Source organism: Ascidia mentula, chromosome 4 (genome assembly GCF_947561715.1).
Source record: "Ascidia mentula chromosome 4, kaAscMent1.1, whole genome shotgun sequence".
In the NCBI taxonomy this organism is placed as follows: domain Eukaryota; kingdom Metazoa; phylum Chordata; class Ascidiacea; order Phlebobranchia; family Ascidiidae; genus Ascidia; species Ascidia mentula.
The window spans coordinates 2,599,189-2,612,288 of NC_138569.1; the positions used below are offsets into that span (position 1 = coordinate 2,599,189).

Below are 13,100 nucleotides of genomic sequence, written 5' to 3' on the forward strand. Positions count from 1 at the left end.
CACAACATATGGGGCTAGAACAAAGATTGAGCAGATACAAACAGTTAATTGCGACGCGCGTTGCGAGAAGTAGCGCGCGTTGCGAGTTCCAAAACAATAAGCGAGATAACGAGCAAGTCGTCAGCGAGCCAAGTTCATGTGCAAATGTAAAAGAGATGGAAACGATTTTAAATGATCGAATTTGAATAAAATATTGAAAGAATTCGAATTTTATATTTTAAAAGTAAAAGAATTCGCAAAACTAAAACGTGTTGATGCCCACCTACATTTAAGTACCATTTCATGTATTCACTTACATTTTCTGTTAGCTGGAAATTCTGCGTTGCAAACAAAGAGTAACTCTTCCAATTCATAATAAAAACACCCCACAAACTCATTACTGAATGAATAATAACACCTCACACCACATTCTTATGTAAACAAGGAATGTTGTAAGGTTATACGAAAGTTACAAACAAACTTTTTCAAAGCAACTTAACCGTAACTAGTTTACAATTAAACCTTATAACCACAGACTCGCAACAAGAAGTACAGCAACAATTTTGTTTTATTCATGGAATGAACTTGAACACGTGAATGTTTAACAGCGCTAATAGACTATAACGCATTTACATGAGAACAGCAATATATGGGACGAGATAAATAGGAAGTTGCATGAAACGGACAACAAATGATGAAAAGTTGACATAATTTGATATAGAGGATACGGGAACTTGTGCCAAGCACTGTTTCAAAGTAATTTATGTTTCAATGTATAATTCTAACGAAACTATTTGCACGCGTGCAGTTTATACCAACGTATAAACAATTGAACTTCGGCCGAATGCACTGTGTCCTGATAAAACTGGGTACTAAAATAATAGAACAATCACTCCTATATGTGGTTGAACTTTGTAAAGCATTTATAGCAAGTGGTTAATAAAGCGACTCCGATTGACATTATGTGAAAACTTTGGGGTCGATCCAACCGACCTCGGTGGTCGTTCCAACATCGGTGACTCACTTGCTTGGAGAAGGGGGGACATATGCCGTCGAGTTCCGGAAGCGGAGAGGCAGCAGAGGACGCTGAGACTCCAAATGAGCCGGGGCATGGTCGGGGTAGGAATCTATAAGGAGCTCGATCAGCTGCTGAACTCGACCGGATGAAAGTGGCTTCAACCGTCTTCCTGTGCTCATTGCTCGAACCTTGTAGCGAAACAGATGCACATGTATGTCATTAAGAAGCAAGGCACAAGGGTAGTTGGTGCTTCTTTAAACGTTTCAGTTTTTTTCTTCGCTACTCAAATTTTTTGCCATAAAAATACTCGAATATTGCATTTTTTTGTTTAAATTTGCCTGGACTTAACCTGAGAAACTGTGCGATATATTTCAGAGGTGTTTGTGTCAAATATTACAAGAAATAACGCAAGGTTGAACTAAGGACAAATCTTAGCAATAAGAAGAACGGCGGAACGAAATGCGCCAATATCATTTGTGCGGAAACAAATATATCCGGTGGTACGCGACGGCATTCCAGGAGGTACGCGAACACCTTCCCGTATTTTGCAGACAAAGTTCGAATTAAAAAAATCGCTCAAAACTTTTGTTACTTTATCCCCTGTAGGTTACACTCAACTAGGTGGTGCGCAAAGAAACTGTTTTACCTCCAAATGGTACGCAAGTTGCGTAACGCAAACCAAAAAGGTTGGGAATCACTGCTCTAGGACACAAGTAGCGAACAGCTTGTGGCAATCATTGTCCTGCATTAACCTGCTTTAAAGCTGTGCTGTCCTTTGCTTTTTCAACAACGTTATTTTGCTAAAAAAACGTCGTTACGTAAATGTCGTGGACATCGGGGTTTCACCTGTACTGTAGCCGCTTGTTCCATCGCAATCATCTTCTCGCTCGCTTGCGCTATCGAGTGGCCAATTGTTGTCACCCCGTGGTTCATAAGCCAGAGGATGTGTTTTTCTTGGTAGAAAAATATTACAATTGGGTACAAATGTTTATGATGAATTATTGATTTTTCTATTGCGTGGTGCATTTTTGCCAATACACTGCCCCGCACAATATTCCCTTTTAAATATAAATAACTCAGAAAATGGTCTTTTCCATCAATATTCTCGCCTATTTAAGATTATACTCACGGCCAATCCAGGTAAACCAGTCGTCGTACAGAATATCCCAGTTCTCAATCTTGCTCGGGTAATACGCGATATCCTGACAAAGTTCCATGAAACTCATATTCAGGTTTTCCAACTTGGCGTTTTTGGTGCAGCCTTAGAAAACATATTGTTTGCAATCCCGACATGAAGTTTTATGATAAAATCAGCTATTACGAAGTTTGGTGCGAATGAGCATGGCAGTGTTTTTTAGACATTGGACGCTACACATACAACAATATGTGGTTTACGGCACCCCTGTGGACTTTATAAAGATATATTGTGGCATCCAGTGGAGGTAAATCAATGAGCGACCACCATAAATGCAACAATCAGCCTTTCTATCTAATACTAAGTGTATTTAAGGTTATATCATAACGGCAATTTGTTTCCTCCATAAAGCATTACTTACCGGTGACCCTAAGGTGGAAATGAATTCTAACAAAGGTTAATGTGATGGAAATCGACACAACAAGACACATTGATATTTGCGTACTTGATACCGTACTCCAAGTTTAACTAGGATACAATAAAATAGAGGTGCTGCGTGCTCCCAAAATACCAAGCAAACTGCACGTTTTGATATTCTGATATTTATGTCGGTTTGCATTACGCAAGAAACTCACTTAAGCTGAGTGCGTTGGTTGGGTGGCAGTGGAAGATTGCAATGCAATCAGGTCGGTGTTTCTGAAGTGCAGTTATAATTTGTATTGGGGTGTCCGGCATGTTCAGGTCTTCGTAAGCTTTCTCGCCTTGCGATGGATCAAACTCCACGATCGAGTCGGGAGTGACATCTGTTAAAAATATTAAATCACTGATCAAGTTAAAAAAGAGCTTTTTTATGCCTGACAGCACACTAGTGATGTGATGAACGATATTTTCTGATGGTGATTTTTCCGTATTAAAATCAGGTGAGACTACAATTGAAGATAAACAAACCTTTCCAAAGTTCGCCGAACTTGACCATGATGTAACAGAAATCAGAGCCGTCCTTTTTCTTCGCAACTGCGATTGCGTGGTTGAACATGGCATCGTTCATTCCAATCCCGTAACTGTAAAAATGCATAAAAAATTTAATTGCAATACTTTATTCTGGAAATGAAGAATGATTACAGTGAGCTGCAGAGAGAGCCACTGCTGGTTCGATGACAGGTCTCAAAACCTTTTTAATTTTTATACCCAGTTATTTCAAAAACACTGTTTCCATTCTATATTCGCTTTATATTACTACCAATGTACATTATTCCATTTTCAAAGCGTGAAAAGTAAGATGAATTTATGTCAATTTATTGAAAAATGACCAAGTTGCAGAGAGTATGACAAAAATTCGGCCTTGATTATGTAACTGGAAGCAAATATAGGCTCATGCTTATGTATGACTATCTTACTAATACAATCCGCGGCATGCTGTGGCAAGATCCCGCCTTGCATCCCAGTTACTTGGTAGCTCGTCAGGTCGCTTGTGGGTGTGGCATCTTATAATGTATGGAGCTTTATGTTGTGTTTTGCTACGTAAGCAGTTCCCCATGTTTATCTACTTGTAGCGGAATAGGCGCCTTTTCCTTTTTTCTCCTGCACGGGTATCATTATAGTTACTCCAAATGCAAAATTGCAAGAAACACAGAGGGCTGCCTTGGAACCTGTCATGGATACATCTCTTTCTGTATGTGTACACTGCCAAACTAAAGGTGTGTGCCAAGTGGGATTATACCGACAGTCAGTGAGTATTCGATTCAATTAACCCCAAAATTTCAATCTTACGTTTGTGGCACCAGTTGTCAACATGTTTAACGACAGAAACCTGGGCCCGCCCAAACCTGTACTTAATCCACCACTTTTTGCCATCAAACATGCGGCTTGCGGAGCCACGAGTTATGTAGAAAGCTTGCTACGATAAATATAATTTTAAAAAAATCCTGAATCTGCATTGGGACTTGAAGGCCTTCAACCTGAACATATATTTAAGAAACAATCGCTTTCCAAACAACATTCATGAGTACCAAAGCTTCTCTTACCAAAACAGTTTTCGCTGTATCAGTTTCAACAGGAAAGCATCGCCATTAATCCAACACTTTCGACTTTTCCTGGGCACAACCTTATGGTGGATGGCAATGACGCACAGGAATGGTCAAAACCGCCAAAATATACAATAATCAAAAATCATTTACATCTGTTTGTTGCACAGAATCTCACAGGACATTTTTTGCACCGTTCATTTACCAGTATTATGGCGTAAAAACATTCGTTTGAATCAACGAATGGGCAAAGCACGCTACGTCGAACGTACGAAGAAAACTTCTTATTTCTGGAAGGAAATCATTTCCGCAATCGAGTTTCCGCACCATCGTCAGTCTTGTTTTCGGCGTGGCTGTTGTTGTTTGGAAGTTTGCGGGTTTCTCTTTTCCGAAGAACTGAAGAAGTTTTGCACAGAATGACAGCGACAAGTTTGCGAGAAATTTCAATGAAGTTGTCGTCCCTGAAGCTGTACACGATCACGTTGACGAGGCTGGAAAATGTTTTTTTTTTAATAAATAATAACTACATAACAAACACTGAATTCAAGGTGTTTGAATTCAATTATCACTTTGCAAACAAAGCAATGTTGAAATTGCCGACGCTGCAAGAAAACCATCGCATCCCATTCATGGGAACACATTCCTTTTTGCAAACAGTCCAAGTGTTACCATATTGTGCATATTTTGTAGGCTTCCTATATTTAAGCAAGCAAAGTTTGCAGTTAAAAATATAAAATCAAACAAATTGCTACATCTTATTAGAACCATTACCTAAAATCATGCAACTAAACCTAAGCAAAATCAGCGTGTTTACTCTTTCATGTATGCAGTGAGTAACCCTGTCCATGTGCCGTAACAAACGCCATATAGAAATCGAGCATAAGCTTTTTACCATTTGGTAGCAAAAATGGTGCGCGTAGAACCTGATGCAATGTAACGTACACCCTGTAATACCTTAAAACCACAGATATATAGCAATTATGTCACCTGTTTGAAGAACAGAGTATAAGACCAACCAGAAGAGGAACGCTACTGTCTTCACATGATATCTGGCCAGTGGAGAATAACACCAACCAAATTGTACCTGGAACTGCATGGCATTGGATATTGTAAATACATTAAATAACATTGTACGTTACGCATGCAATTGGACCGCTCTGGTATACAGACAGCTCAGCTACGTGAACACGACAGATGTAAAGTTTACCTTTTTCCTTGTTTGCCCTGATAACTGCATGCAACATAATATGAAAAACACTCTCGTGTAAAGTAAGTTCAAGCAGGTCAGTTTGAGGTCAATGTATACTTTTGTTAGATGTCTTAAAACCGTGATATTGGCGTGTCTAAGTTACGCGAGAAAAGAATGTGCAGCCAATTACATAAATCAGTTTTTATCTTTTATATGACTTTTTTATGTTTACCGTCTTCTTGAGGTGCATTTACTTACGGTTGTGAAGCTGTGCTTTATTACAAGTAAATGAGGTAATGAGTTATAAAATCGTTTGTTTTCGGTATGTTTTCATGTGAAAGCCATGATACACAACACCATGGTGATTTGAGCTACGTGACTACAACAGGCGTTGTAAACGTACGTAGTGTGAAGACAAAACCGAGCACCATGAGCAGCAAGCTCTTGCAAACCGCAATCTCGTTTTGGATCAGCTTCGCTCTGTCGCGTTCAAGACGCATGGATTTTGATTTCCGCGAGGTGACGCAAACGATCACGCCTGTCCAAGTTGAGAAAATGGTCTGAAAGTAAAATAGGTACTTTGGATATGGCTAGGTCAGAGACCAAGTTCAAAAACTGTATTTGTTTTGTTCTAATTTAAAGTGTCATCATGCTTTATAGCGATTTCAAAGGGAAAATTGTTTAATATTGTGTTGCTGTTGCTGCAAAGTATATTAATGTATGATAACCCTTCTTGTTTCTTTAAGTTTTGACCTGAAAAAGTTATTTTGGAAGGTAAACACCTAACTTACCATTATGATAAACGGCACGACGACGAACAGGAACATGATACAAACTTCAATTGTTTTCACATACTTCTCATCGCTTGAAAAATTGTACACAAACAAAAAGAAGTTGGCCATGTAACTAATTATGAAAATATCCTGGCATAAAACTGAAAACAAAATAAAATAAGAAGTAACGGTTTATCAACCATGACATTTTTTGTGGAAGAAAAATGTATCCAAATGTTTGCTGTCACCAAACATAATATCTACGTGCTCGTAATCAACAAAAAGAACATTTTTCATTGCAAGGATTTTAACTCACTTGGAATTAGACACGTCGCAATCGAGGCGATCCATATAAGGGCAAGCCATATTAAAGTGCCCAAACTATTTTTTGCCCTCCACCAAAACGGCCACTTGATGGCGATCCAGCGATGAACAGCGAGGAGACTGAGATGGTCGATCGAAGCCACGTATGTGAGACCGAAAAAAAACGAGCCAGCCACAGCGGAGGGTAGGTTTTTCGGAAAGATTTGCGCCGAATCGAGCTGTTGTGGGTTTACACTTAAGGTCCACATTATGTTTGGAATCACAACGCAGAAAAGGTGAAAACCTTTAAACAATAAATAAACAACAGTTTACCGATTCAAAAAGTTGAGATCTTAACTACAGACTGCAATGTTGGCCTAGCGCACGAAACACTAGCTTGTAACCTAGATTATAACAACGTGATCCTGTCTCCTAGTTCTTTCCAGTCATGGCACAAACATTCATCAATTGGAAGAAAATTATAAAGAGTTATCCCACTAAAATCTTGGAATTAGCCGCTAAATGTCGGTTTAAGTTAGTGTGATTTGGAGTAAGTCAATAGTTAGTCGATGCAATTTCAACATCCTGGAATTATGCCGTGTACGCCTCATAATACTTTTCAAACTAAACTTGTTTTCTTGGAATGAAACAACAGTAACACACCGATTCTGCTCACCGTTAATCAAATCTGCCACAGCCAGTGAAGCTTTGACGAATCCAAGCTTTGTTTTTCCACGATTTCCATTACAAAACACTGATGAAATTACCATGGAGTTGCCGACCACGATGCAGAGTGCGATGATGATCAAGATTGCAACAACGAACCCAGCCCCTTCCAAGCTGTGACAAGATATGATTTAGAAGTGTAAAATATTATTGGCAAATGGATTAGGAATATCGTAGCAGAAACGCATTAACAAACCTGCACTCGTCGCATTTGTACAAGGGAATGGAAGAGCAGGCGTTGTAGGAAGTTTTAGCACAAAATCCTGGCATTCCACATAATGATCCGTTGCTGGTTCTTCCGTCAGCCATTTTGTTTATTTGTATTTGTTTCATTTCAATTTGTAACACCAGCAACCAGTACAACTACAGTAAACCCTTCGCAATTTTGTATCATTCAATTCTACTACAGAATAGAGCAATCGGCACCTATGCAATCTCATACACTATAAACGACTGTTCAGCACATACAGTTATCAGGCATGCCTCATCACGTGGATGACATGTTTAAAATTAAACACAATTATGTGAAGATTGGGTTTGTTTGAGTCTTAATCAATATTTTATCGAGTTGTTTGCGTTCGTGATAGACTAGCGATGATGATTTTAACATCGATTCACAACTGTTGACTTAAAGTAGGGGCGACTGGAACTCTGTTTGCTTCTTTATCCGGGCTTTATACGCGCGCATACCAACTTGAAATAAAACAAACAAAGATTTCACCGGCGTGTTTGTTGACACGGGCTGTTACTTAGGGTTTGATTTGTTTAGGAAGCACCACGGTATTCAATGTAATGAAAAACATTACTAACAGATTCATACGTTAACTTGTTGAACTTGTAGCAGATGTAATACAAATGTACTGCTCTTCTTGCATAAAATTTATACTTGATAAAGTCTCGCCGAATGGCAGACGAAACGTCGAAACAATACAGCACGTAAATTTTATACCAGAAAAGCAGAACATTTCAAATTGCAATATACTTGGCGGAAACAGGAGCTTTATATTTGTAGCAGATGGTTCGTTACGAAAAGCCTTAGTTACGACATCAATGTAATTTCGTGTTTCTTTCAGTATTTCAAATTAAGTTCAGGCTTTACCCAAATAGCACTTAAAAAACATTGCAAAAACTTAAAACCCACCATAAAATCGACATAAATTTTTAACATCCTGACTCATATATGACGCAATCAGAGTTGTTTTGCCTGCAAGACCAGCAACATAACGACAAAGCTTATGTCGAACTTCCATTTAGTTCGCGTAACCCACTTTTTCCTAACTATCTTCAAAATATTAAATTTCCGCCTGTCAGAACTCTCGATTTAAAAACCTTCAGTGTTTTGTTCAAGGAAAGTTAGGTTTCAGGCTGGTGAAAAACGCTGTCTATGCCCATACGTATTCTTACCCATCTTGTTCACCTCCTTCAACGTTTTTGTAAATTCTGCAACATTTCATCAGTGAAAAATATGCGCATCACCCAATTAAAACCTTCTGACAACCATGTATCTATTGGCTATCCTCCAAGCGCAGCATTAACTCAGAAAGCAAACATTATCCCGTGTTTATCTACTTTGCCTGGATGATGTCAAGCTACGTTTAAAAGGTGGACTATAATTTTTTGACTCGAATGCCAGAAATCGTTGTGTTGACACCACAGTTGTATTAACTAAAATATGCAACTTACAAAAATGTTTAAGTGCTTTGAAAATCATGTCTGGCTTAAACCCACGCCCGAAAACAACACTGAGAAAATACTCAAGGACAATTTTGTTTATTCACATAATATGAACACTTCATAATATTGAATCATCCCCTTTCAGATATCCACCAGTTAATATCTAAAATTATCGAAGTGTTATTGAAGGGGTATACAACTTGGTAAAAGACACCGCAAAAATCTTACGTGATTACTGGATATGGTGGAAGTTCTCCACGCACTGCAACACACGAGAAAATATTATGAACGGATATTTTTACTTGAAAATAGCTGTAATTTTAATCTACTTGTCGTAAACTTAACAGCGCTGTTTATCCAGTAAATAAAAACAGAGGCTTGTACAGAAACTTAACAGTAGATTGATGTCGCAAATACAAAGACAATGAGTTACAGATTGTCTTAGAAATAATGAGAAGGTCTAGTACTATAACTGATATGAGTATTAATGAAAAAATAAGCCTCTGATTGGTGCCAGTAAATTTTTTACAACAAATGTGGTGATATCAATCAAGTGCTTGTTGCTTCATTGATGCACATAACGCTCACAGTAAGTAGATATCGCAGAGAAAAGGACAACGCCTATCTGAGGGCCGGATTCTCTTGCAATTAAGCAGCAAGTCTTAAATGCACACAACTTACATTGAGAGCATCTGGTCTTAAAATTTTCCACCACATTGTCATTCGGTGTCAACAGATTCAGGGTCAAAATTTCGTCCGACAGCGACACCTCGTGGGAATCGAGCGCATCTCCAGAACTTGAAAAACACATGAGGGTCGCGGGGTTATTGTTCATGCCGAAGATTCCGAAACCTTCGAACTGGCCCACCTCGTCACACAAAACTAAATCTTGCATTGTATGTATGCCTGGGTAAAAGCATGTCAATTATTAACTTTCGTTTTTGAGGCTACGTTTGTCTCAAAAGTTTACAAAACCGTGAAAGTTATACGTAAACTTTTTTTTATTGGATGTTTATACTAAAAAACAAAACACAACAGTTCCACAACTATCCAAATAGATCGAGCCACCGCATTGGTGATTAATGTTAAACATAAAAGCCTAAATGTATGTAAAAATGATAGCGGGCCACATAGTTTAAGTATAAACACACAGGTGTTTCGGACATAGTCAAGGTATGCGATGAAAAACTAATTGAACGCGAATCAGGGCGGATGGTGCAGTTCGAAGTATAACTTTATGACGTGGAGTTTGGTGGGTCACCATAAAGCACAGTCGGACGAAATCTTAATACTAGAGTTTTAAATTGACATGGGCACCGGTAATTATTTAAATGCCTGTTTGAATGCAATGCATCTAAGTTGCCGGAGTTAGTATATGTTGATAGTTGAACATTAAGTATAGTTGTACGTAAGTTGGCCACAAGATTCCAAATACTTTTGAACTAATGCTTCGGAACCAAATCCAGTATTTTTGAGTGCGTACTAAATCTGTAAAATTCGGTTTCCGACATTATCAGAGTTTTCGGTTTTTCGGTAAAAGAGTTGCCGAAAGATTTGTGACAACCCCAACAAAACCATGCATTATAAGTTTGAAACTATGTGAGTGGCCACCTTTGTGAAAAACATTTCAAATTTTTCCGCGTTGTTACTTAACATTTACTTGCACATCACAACAAGCATAAGTTAGTATGTTATTTTACCTTCTCTTACAGCTTTATTCCACAAATTTCGCTCCATTTCAAGACAATAAGGAATCACATACGGGACGGATGACGAGTTTCTGAAAAGAAAACTTACAATAACTTTTACCACAGGTCGAATATTAATTCTTAAACAGGGCAGTTTGTCATTGACGAAAAACAGTAATTTTTATCACTTATATTGCTCTGCCATGTTGAGATTTCATGGTTTGATATGTGTTTGCAATCCCTGCATCCGGCCTTACAACAGCGTGATCAAGTCGGTTCCGGGCCCCATGTCAGACCCCATGTCAGTCTAGGGCACAAGGAATAACAAAAGGGGGCTCCCAAACACCATTATTTGCTTCAAAACTAAAGGACTTATATCGTAAGGCCAGATTCTACCAAAATTTCATGTGTCGAAAGAAAGGCTCGTCTTTTTCCCTCAAGGACCTTGCTCTACATGCCAGAACAATAGTCCTTATAATTTTAACAGTGGTAACGGATTCCAAACCTCTTATCTCCAAAATATAATCACCTATGTTCGCAAAAGGCCTCGTCTTTTCCATCATCGCATTGCTGTTCACCGTCACACAACCACTCCTTCCAACCACAATAAAAGGTGTTGGGACCAAAACACAGAATTCCGTCGTTGCAAGCTGAAAAGAATAAAGACGATATTTCACATAATTCACAGAGGAAATCATAAGTGATTGAAGAATAACAAAATATGAATCAATTTAAAAACCAAAGGCCCCTGGCAGGCTGTCGATCGCACACCGTATCGATATAATTATCTGTTAAATTCCACAAAACAATCAGCTCAGACGGTGGATGTTTACTGAGGAAAGTATATTTCGCCTAAAAAAGGCATCATCAGTTTCTCCAAAAGAAATGATTGTTTTTTTCCATATGCCGGATTCTGCGACTGGATTCAGTTAGTTTTTTTTTAAATAAGATTAAAATTCTTAGTTTTGAAACGTGTCGGCGTTGTAGGTTTTATCAAGATGGCGACCGTACGGCAGACATATCATTATCCATGAGAAAAAGAACAAGAACCTGTCTCGATAACTGTATAGAAGTTTATAGGTACATGATTTAGACACAATTATGATGTCACAATAAAACATTTGCAGTATATGCGTAAATACCGCTCAAATGATTTCCGATTTTTCGCCATATTCTACCTACACCATTTACCTAAAGATGTAAAGTTTGCCGTGTATGTATCAACCACTTCTGTTCCCACCATGGCGTCGACCTCAACGAGGTACAGCATGGATGGGATTTGATGAAACCAAACTCTTCTCTGCACAAACCCGTCGCTCTTATTTCCGATGAAGTTATCGGTTGCGGAGGCGAAAGTTTTCGACGATATATTCTGACGAAACAAAGCAACGAATGGGAAACTTATGACTGGTTAAGATAAATATAAAATAATGACAAGTTAATGAAAGCAAGCAAGACCACAACTTTTACTTGTATAAATCTTGCAATGCGTTTAACATACAGTTTCTCCACTGGGAGTCCATGGACCTCAGCGACCTATTGGGTTGGTCTAAGGCCTTTCCCAAACAGTAATACAATTGGCGACGAATTTCATTTTGTTTAAGTCACAACCAAAACCACATAGAAAACAAGTTTTTAAAATTTCATTGGTGAGAAAAAAATGTGAGGGCCATGGATACAAATGAGTTGACAATGTTTGTTTTAACATAACTTACCGAGTAGATAGAGAACTTACCGAGTAGACAGAGAACTTACCGAGTAGACAGAGAACTTACCGAGTAGAAAGAGAAATTACCGAGTAGACAGAGAACTTACCGAGTAGATAGAGATGTGAAAGGAACAGGTTACGTCTTCGGTTACTTGGAGTTCAATGTCCACGTATTCCTTGTCAACCTGCACCATTATAGTCAGTAATTATACAGTTAGAAATTCAGTAAAAATAAAATACCAACTTACTTTTGTAACACGTGCCAATGTGGAATCCATCGAACACATAGCATGCGGGGCTATGATGAGTATGGTCACAATCAATTCCTTTAAAACAGCCATCATTCTTAAGACAGGTTGGAATTTTTGGTAGAACTGTTACAACTTGCGCTGTTAACAACACATAAGTATGGAGACGCACCCATCTTTTATATATGTGGAAACAGTAAACAAACCAAGCGACGTGTCTTGAATTCTCATTAACATCCTAGATTACCGTCGCTATGTTCTGTGCAAAACACCTCGCCTACTCTGTGTGTAAATCACCTGTTCCCGGTCTCATCCGTCGACCCCACTGTTTACGAAATGGATGTATGGATACAATGATAGAGCTCCACAGTGAAGAACAATAACTGTTTTCTGCCACTGGTTATGCTGGTATTGTTTTAAATGTAAAACCTATACAACAGGGTGATCAGAAAACACTGGAAATACTTTTCCTTTCAGCGGTTGCAATAATCCAATTTTCGGTGGCATATCCTTACATGTATAAACAATTTATTTTATTGGTCACGGAAAACATGATTCAAGAAACCTTACAAATAAACTAAACAAAGTGGACTCACACATGTGATATACAGACATATAACTGCAATAAATCGACC

General features: G+C 38.5%; 2 protein-coding genes across 2 annotated transcripts; both read right to left on the bottom strand.

Annotated features, from left to right (window-relative positions):
* Positions 1-999: 999 nt before the first annotated feature.
* On the bottom strand, positions 1,000-3,669 carry LOC145897098 (putative aldolase class 2 protein PA3430). Its single transcript, XM_082985271.1, has 6 exons — positions 3,530-3,669; positions 3,081-3,193; positions 2,768-2,935; positions 2,127-2,258; positions 1,844-1,950; positions 1,000-1,185 (listed from the first exon to the last, which is right to left on the bottom strand). The coding sequence occupies exons 1-6, from the start codon at positions 3,667-3,669 to the stop codon at positions 1,000-1,002; spliced, it is 846 nt and encodes a 281-aa protein (XP_082841397.1).
* A 5,236-nt stretch (positions 3,670-8,905) lies between these two features.
* On the bottom strand, positions 8,906-12,605 carry LOC145899332 (uncharacterized). Its single transcript, XM_082988076.1, has 8 exons — positions 12,466-12,605; positions 12,325-12,402; positions 11,701-11,881; positions 11,039-11,159; positions 10,522-10,601; positions 9,503-9,727; positions 9,050-9,083; positions 8,906-8,984 (listed from the first exon to the last, which is right to left on the bottom strand). Exons 1-8 carry the CDS (start codon positions 12,559-12,561, stop codon positions 8,978-8,980), a joined length of 822 nt encoding a protein of 273 aa, XP_082844202.1. The 5' UTR covers positions 12,562-12,605; the 3' UTR covers positions 8,906-8,977.
* Positions 12,606-13,100: the final 495 nt, after the last annotated feature.

What these genes read in the sequence shown, in the direction of transcription:
- LOC145897098 (XM_082985271.1), bottom strand. Translation starts at nt 3,669, where the DNA reads ATGGGGAACTGCTTACGTAGCAAAACACAACATAAAGCTCCATACATT. An exon ending in GTTCGGCGAACTTTGGAAAG is followed by an intron (nt 2,936 to 3,080) that starts GTTTGTTTATCT and finishes TATTTTTAACAG; the next exon opens with ATGTCACTCCCGACTCGATC. An exon ending in AACCAACGCACTCAGCTTAA is followed by an intron (nt 2,259 to 2,767) that starts GTGAGTTTCTTG and finishes ATGTTTTCTAAG; the next exon opens with GCTGCACCAAAAACGCCAAG.
- LOC145899332 (XM_082988076.1), bottom strand. Translation starts at nt 12,561, where the DNA reads ATGATGGCTGTTTTAAAGGAATTGATTGTGACCATACTCATCATAGCC. An exon ending in CATTGGCACGTGTTACAAAA is followed by an intron (nt 12,403 to 12,465) that starts GTAAGTTGGTAT and finishes ATAATGGTGCAG; the next exon opens with GTTGACAAGGAATACGTGGA. An exon ending in TAAGACCAGATGCTCTCAAT is followed by an intron (nt 9,084 to 9,502) that starts GTAAGTTGTGTG and finishes CGTGTGTTGCAG; the next exon opens with TGCGTGGAGAACTTCCACCA.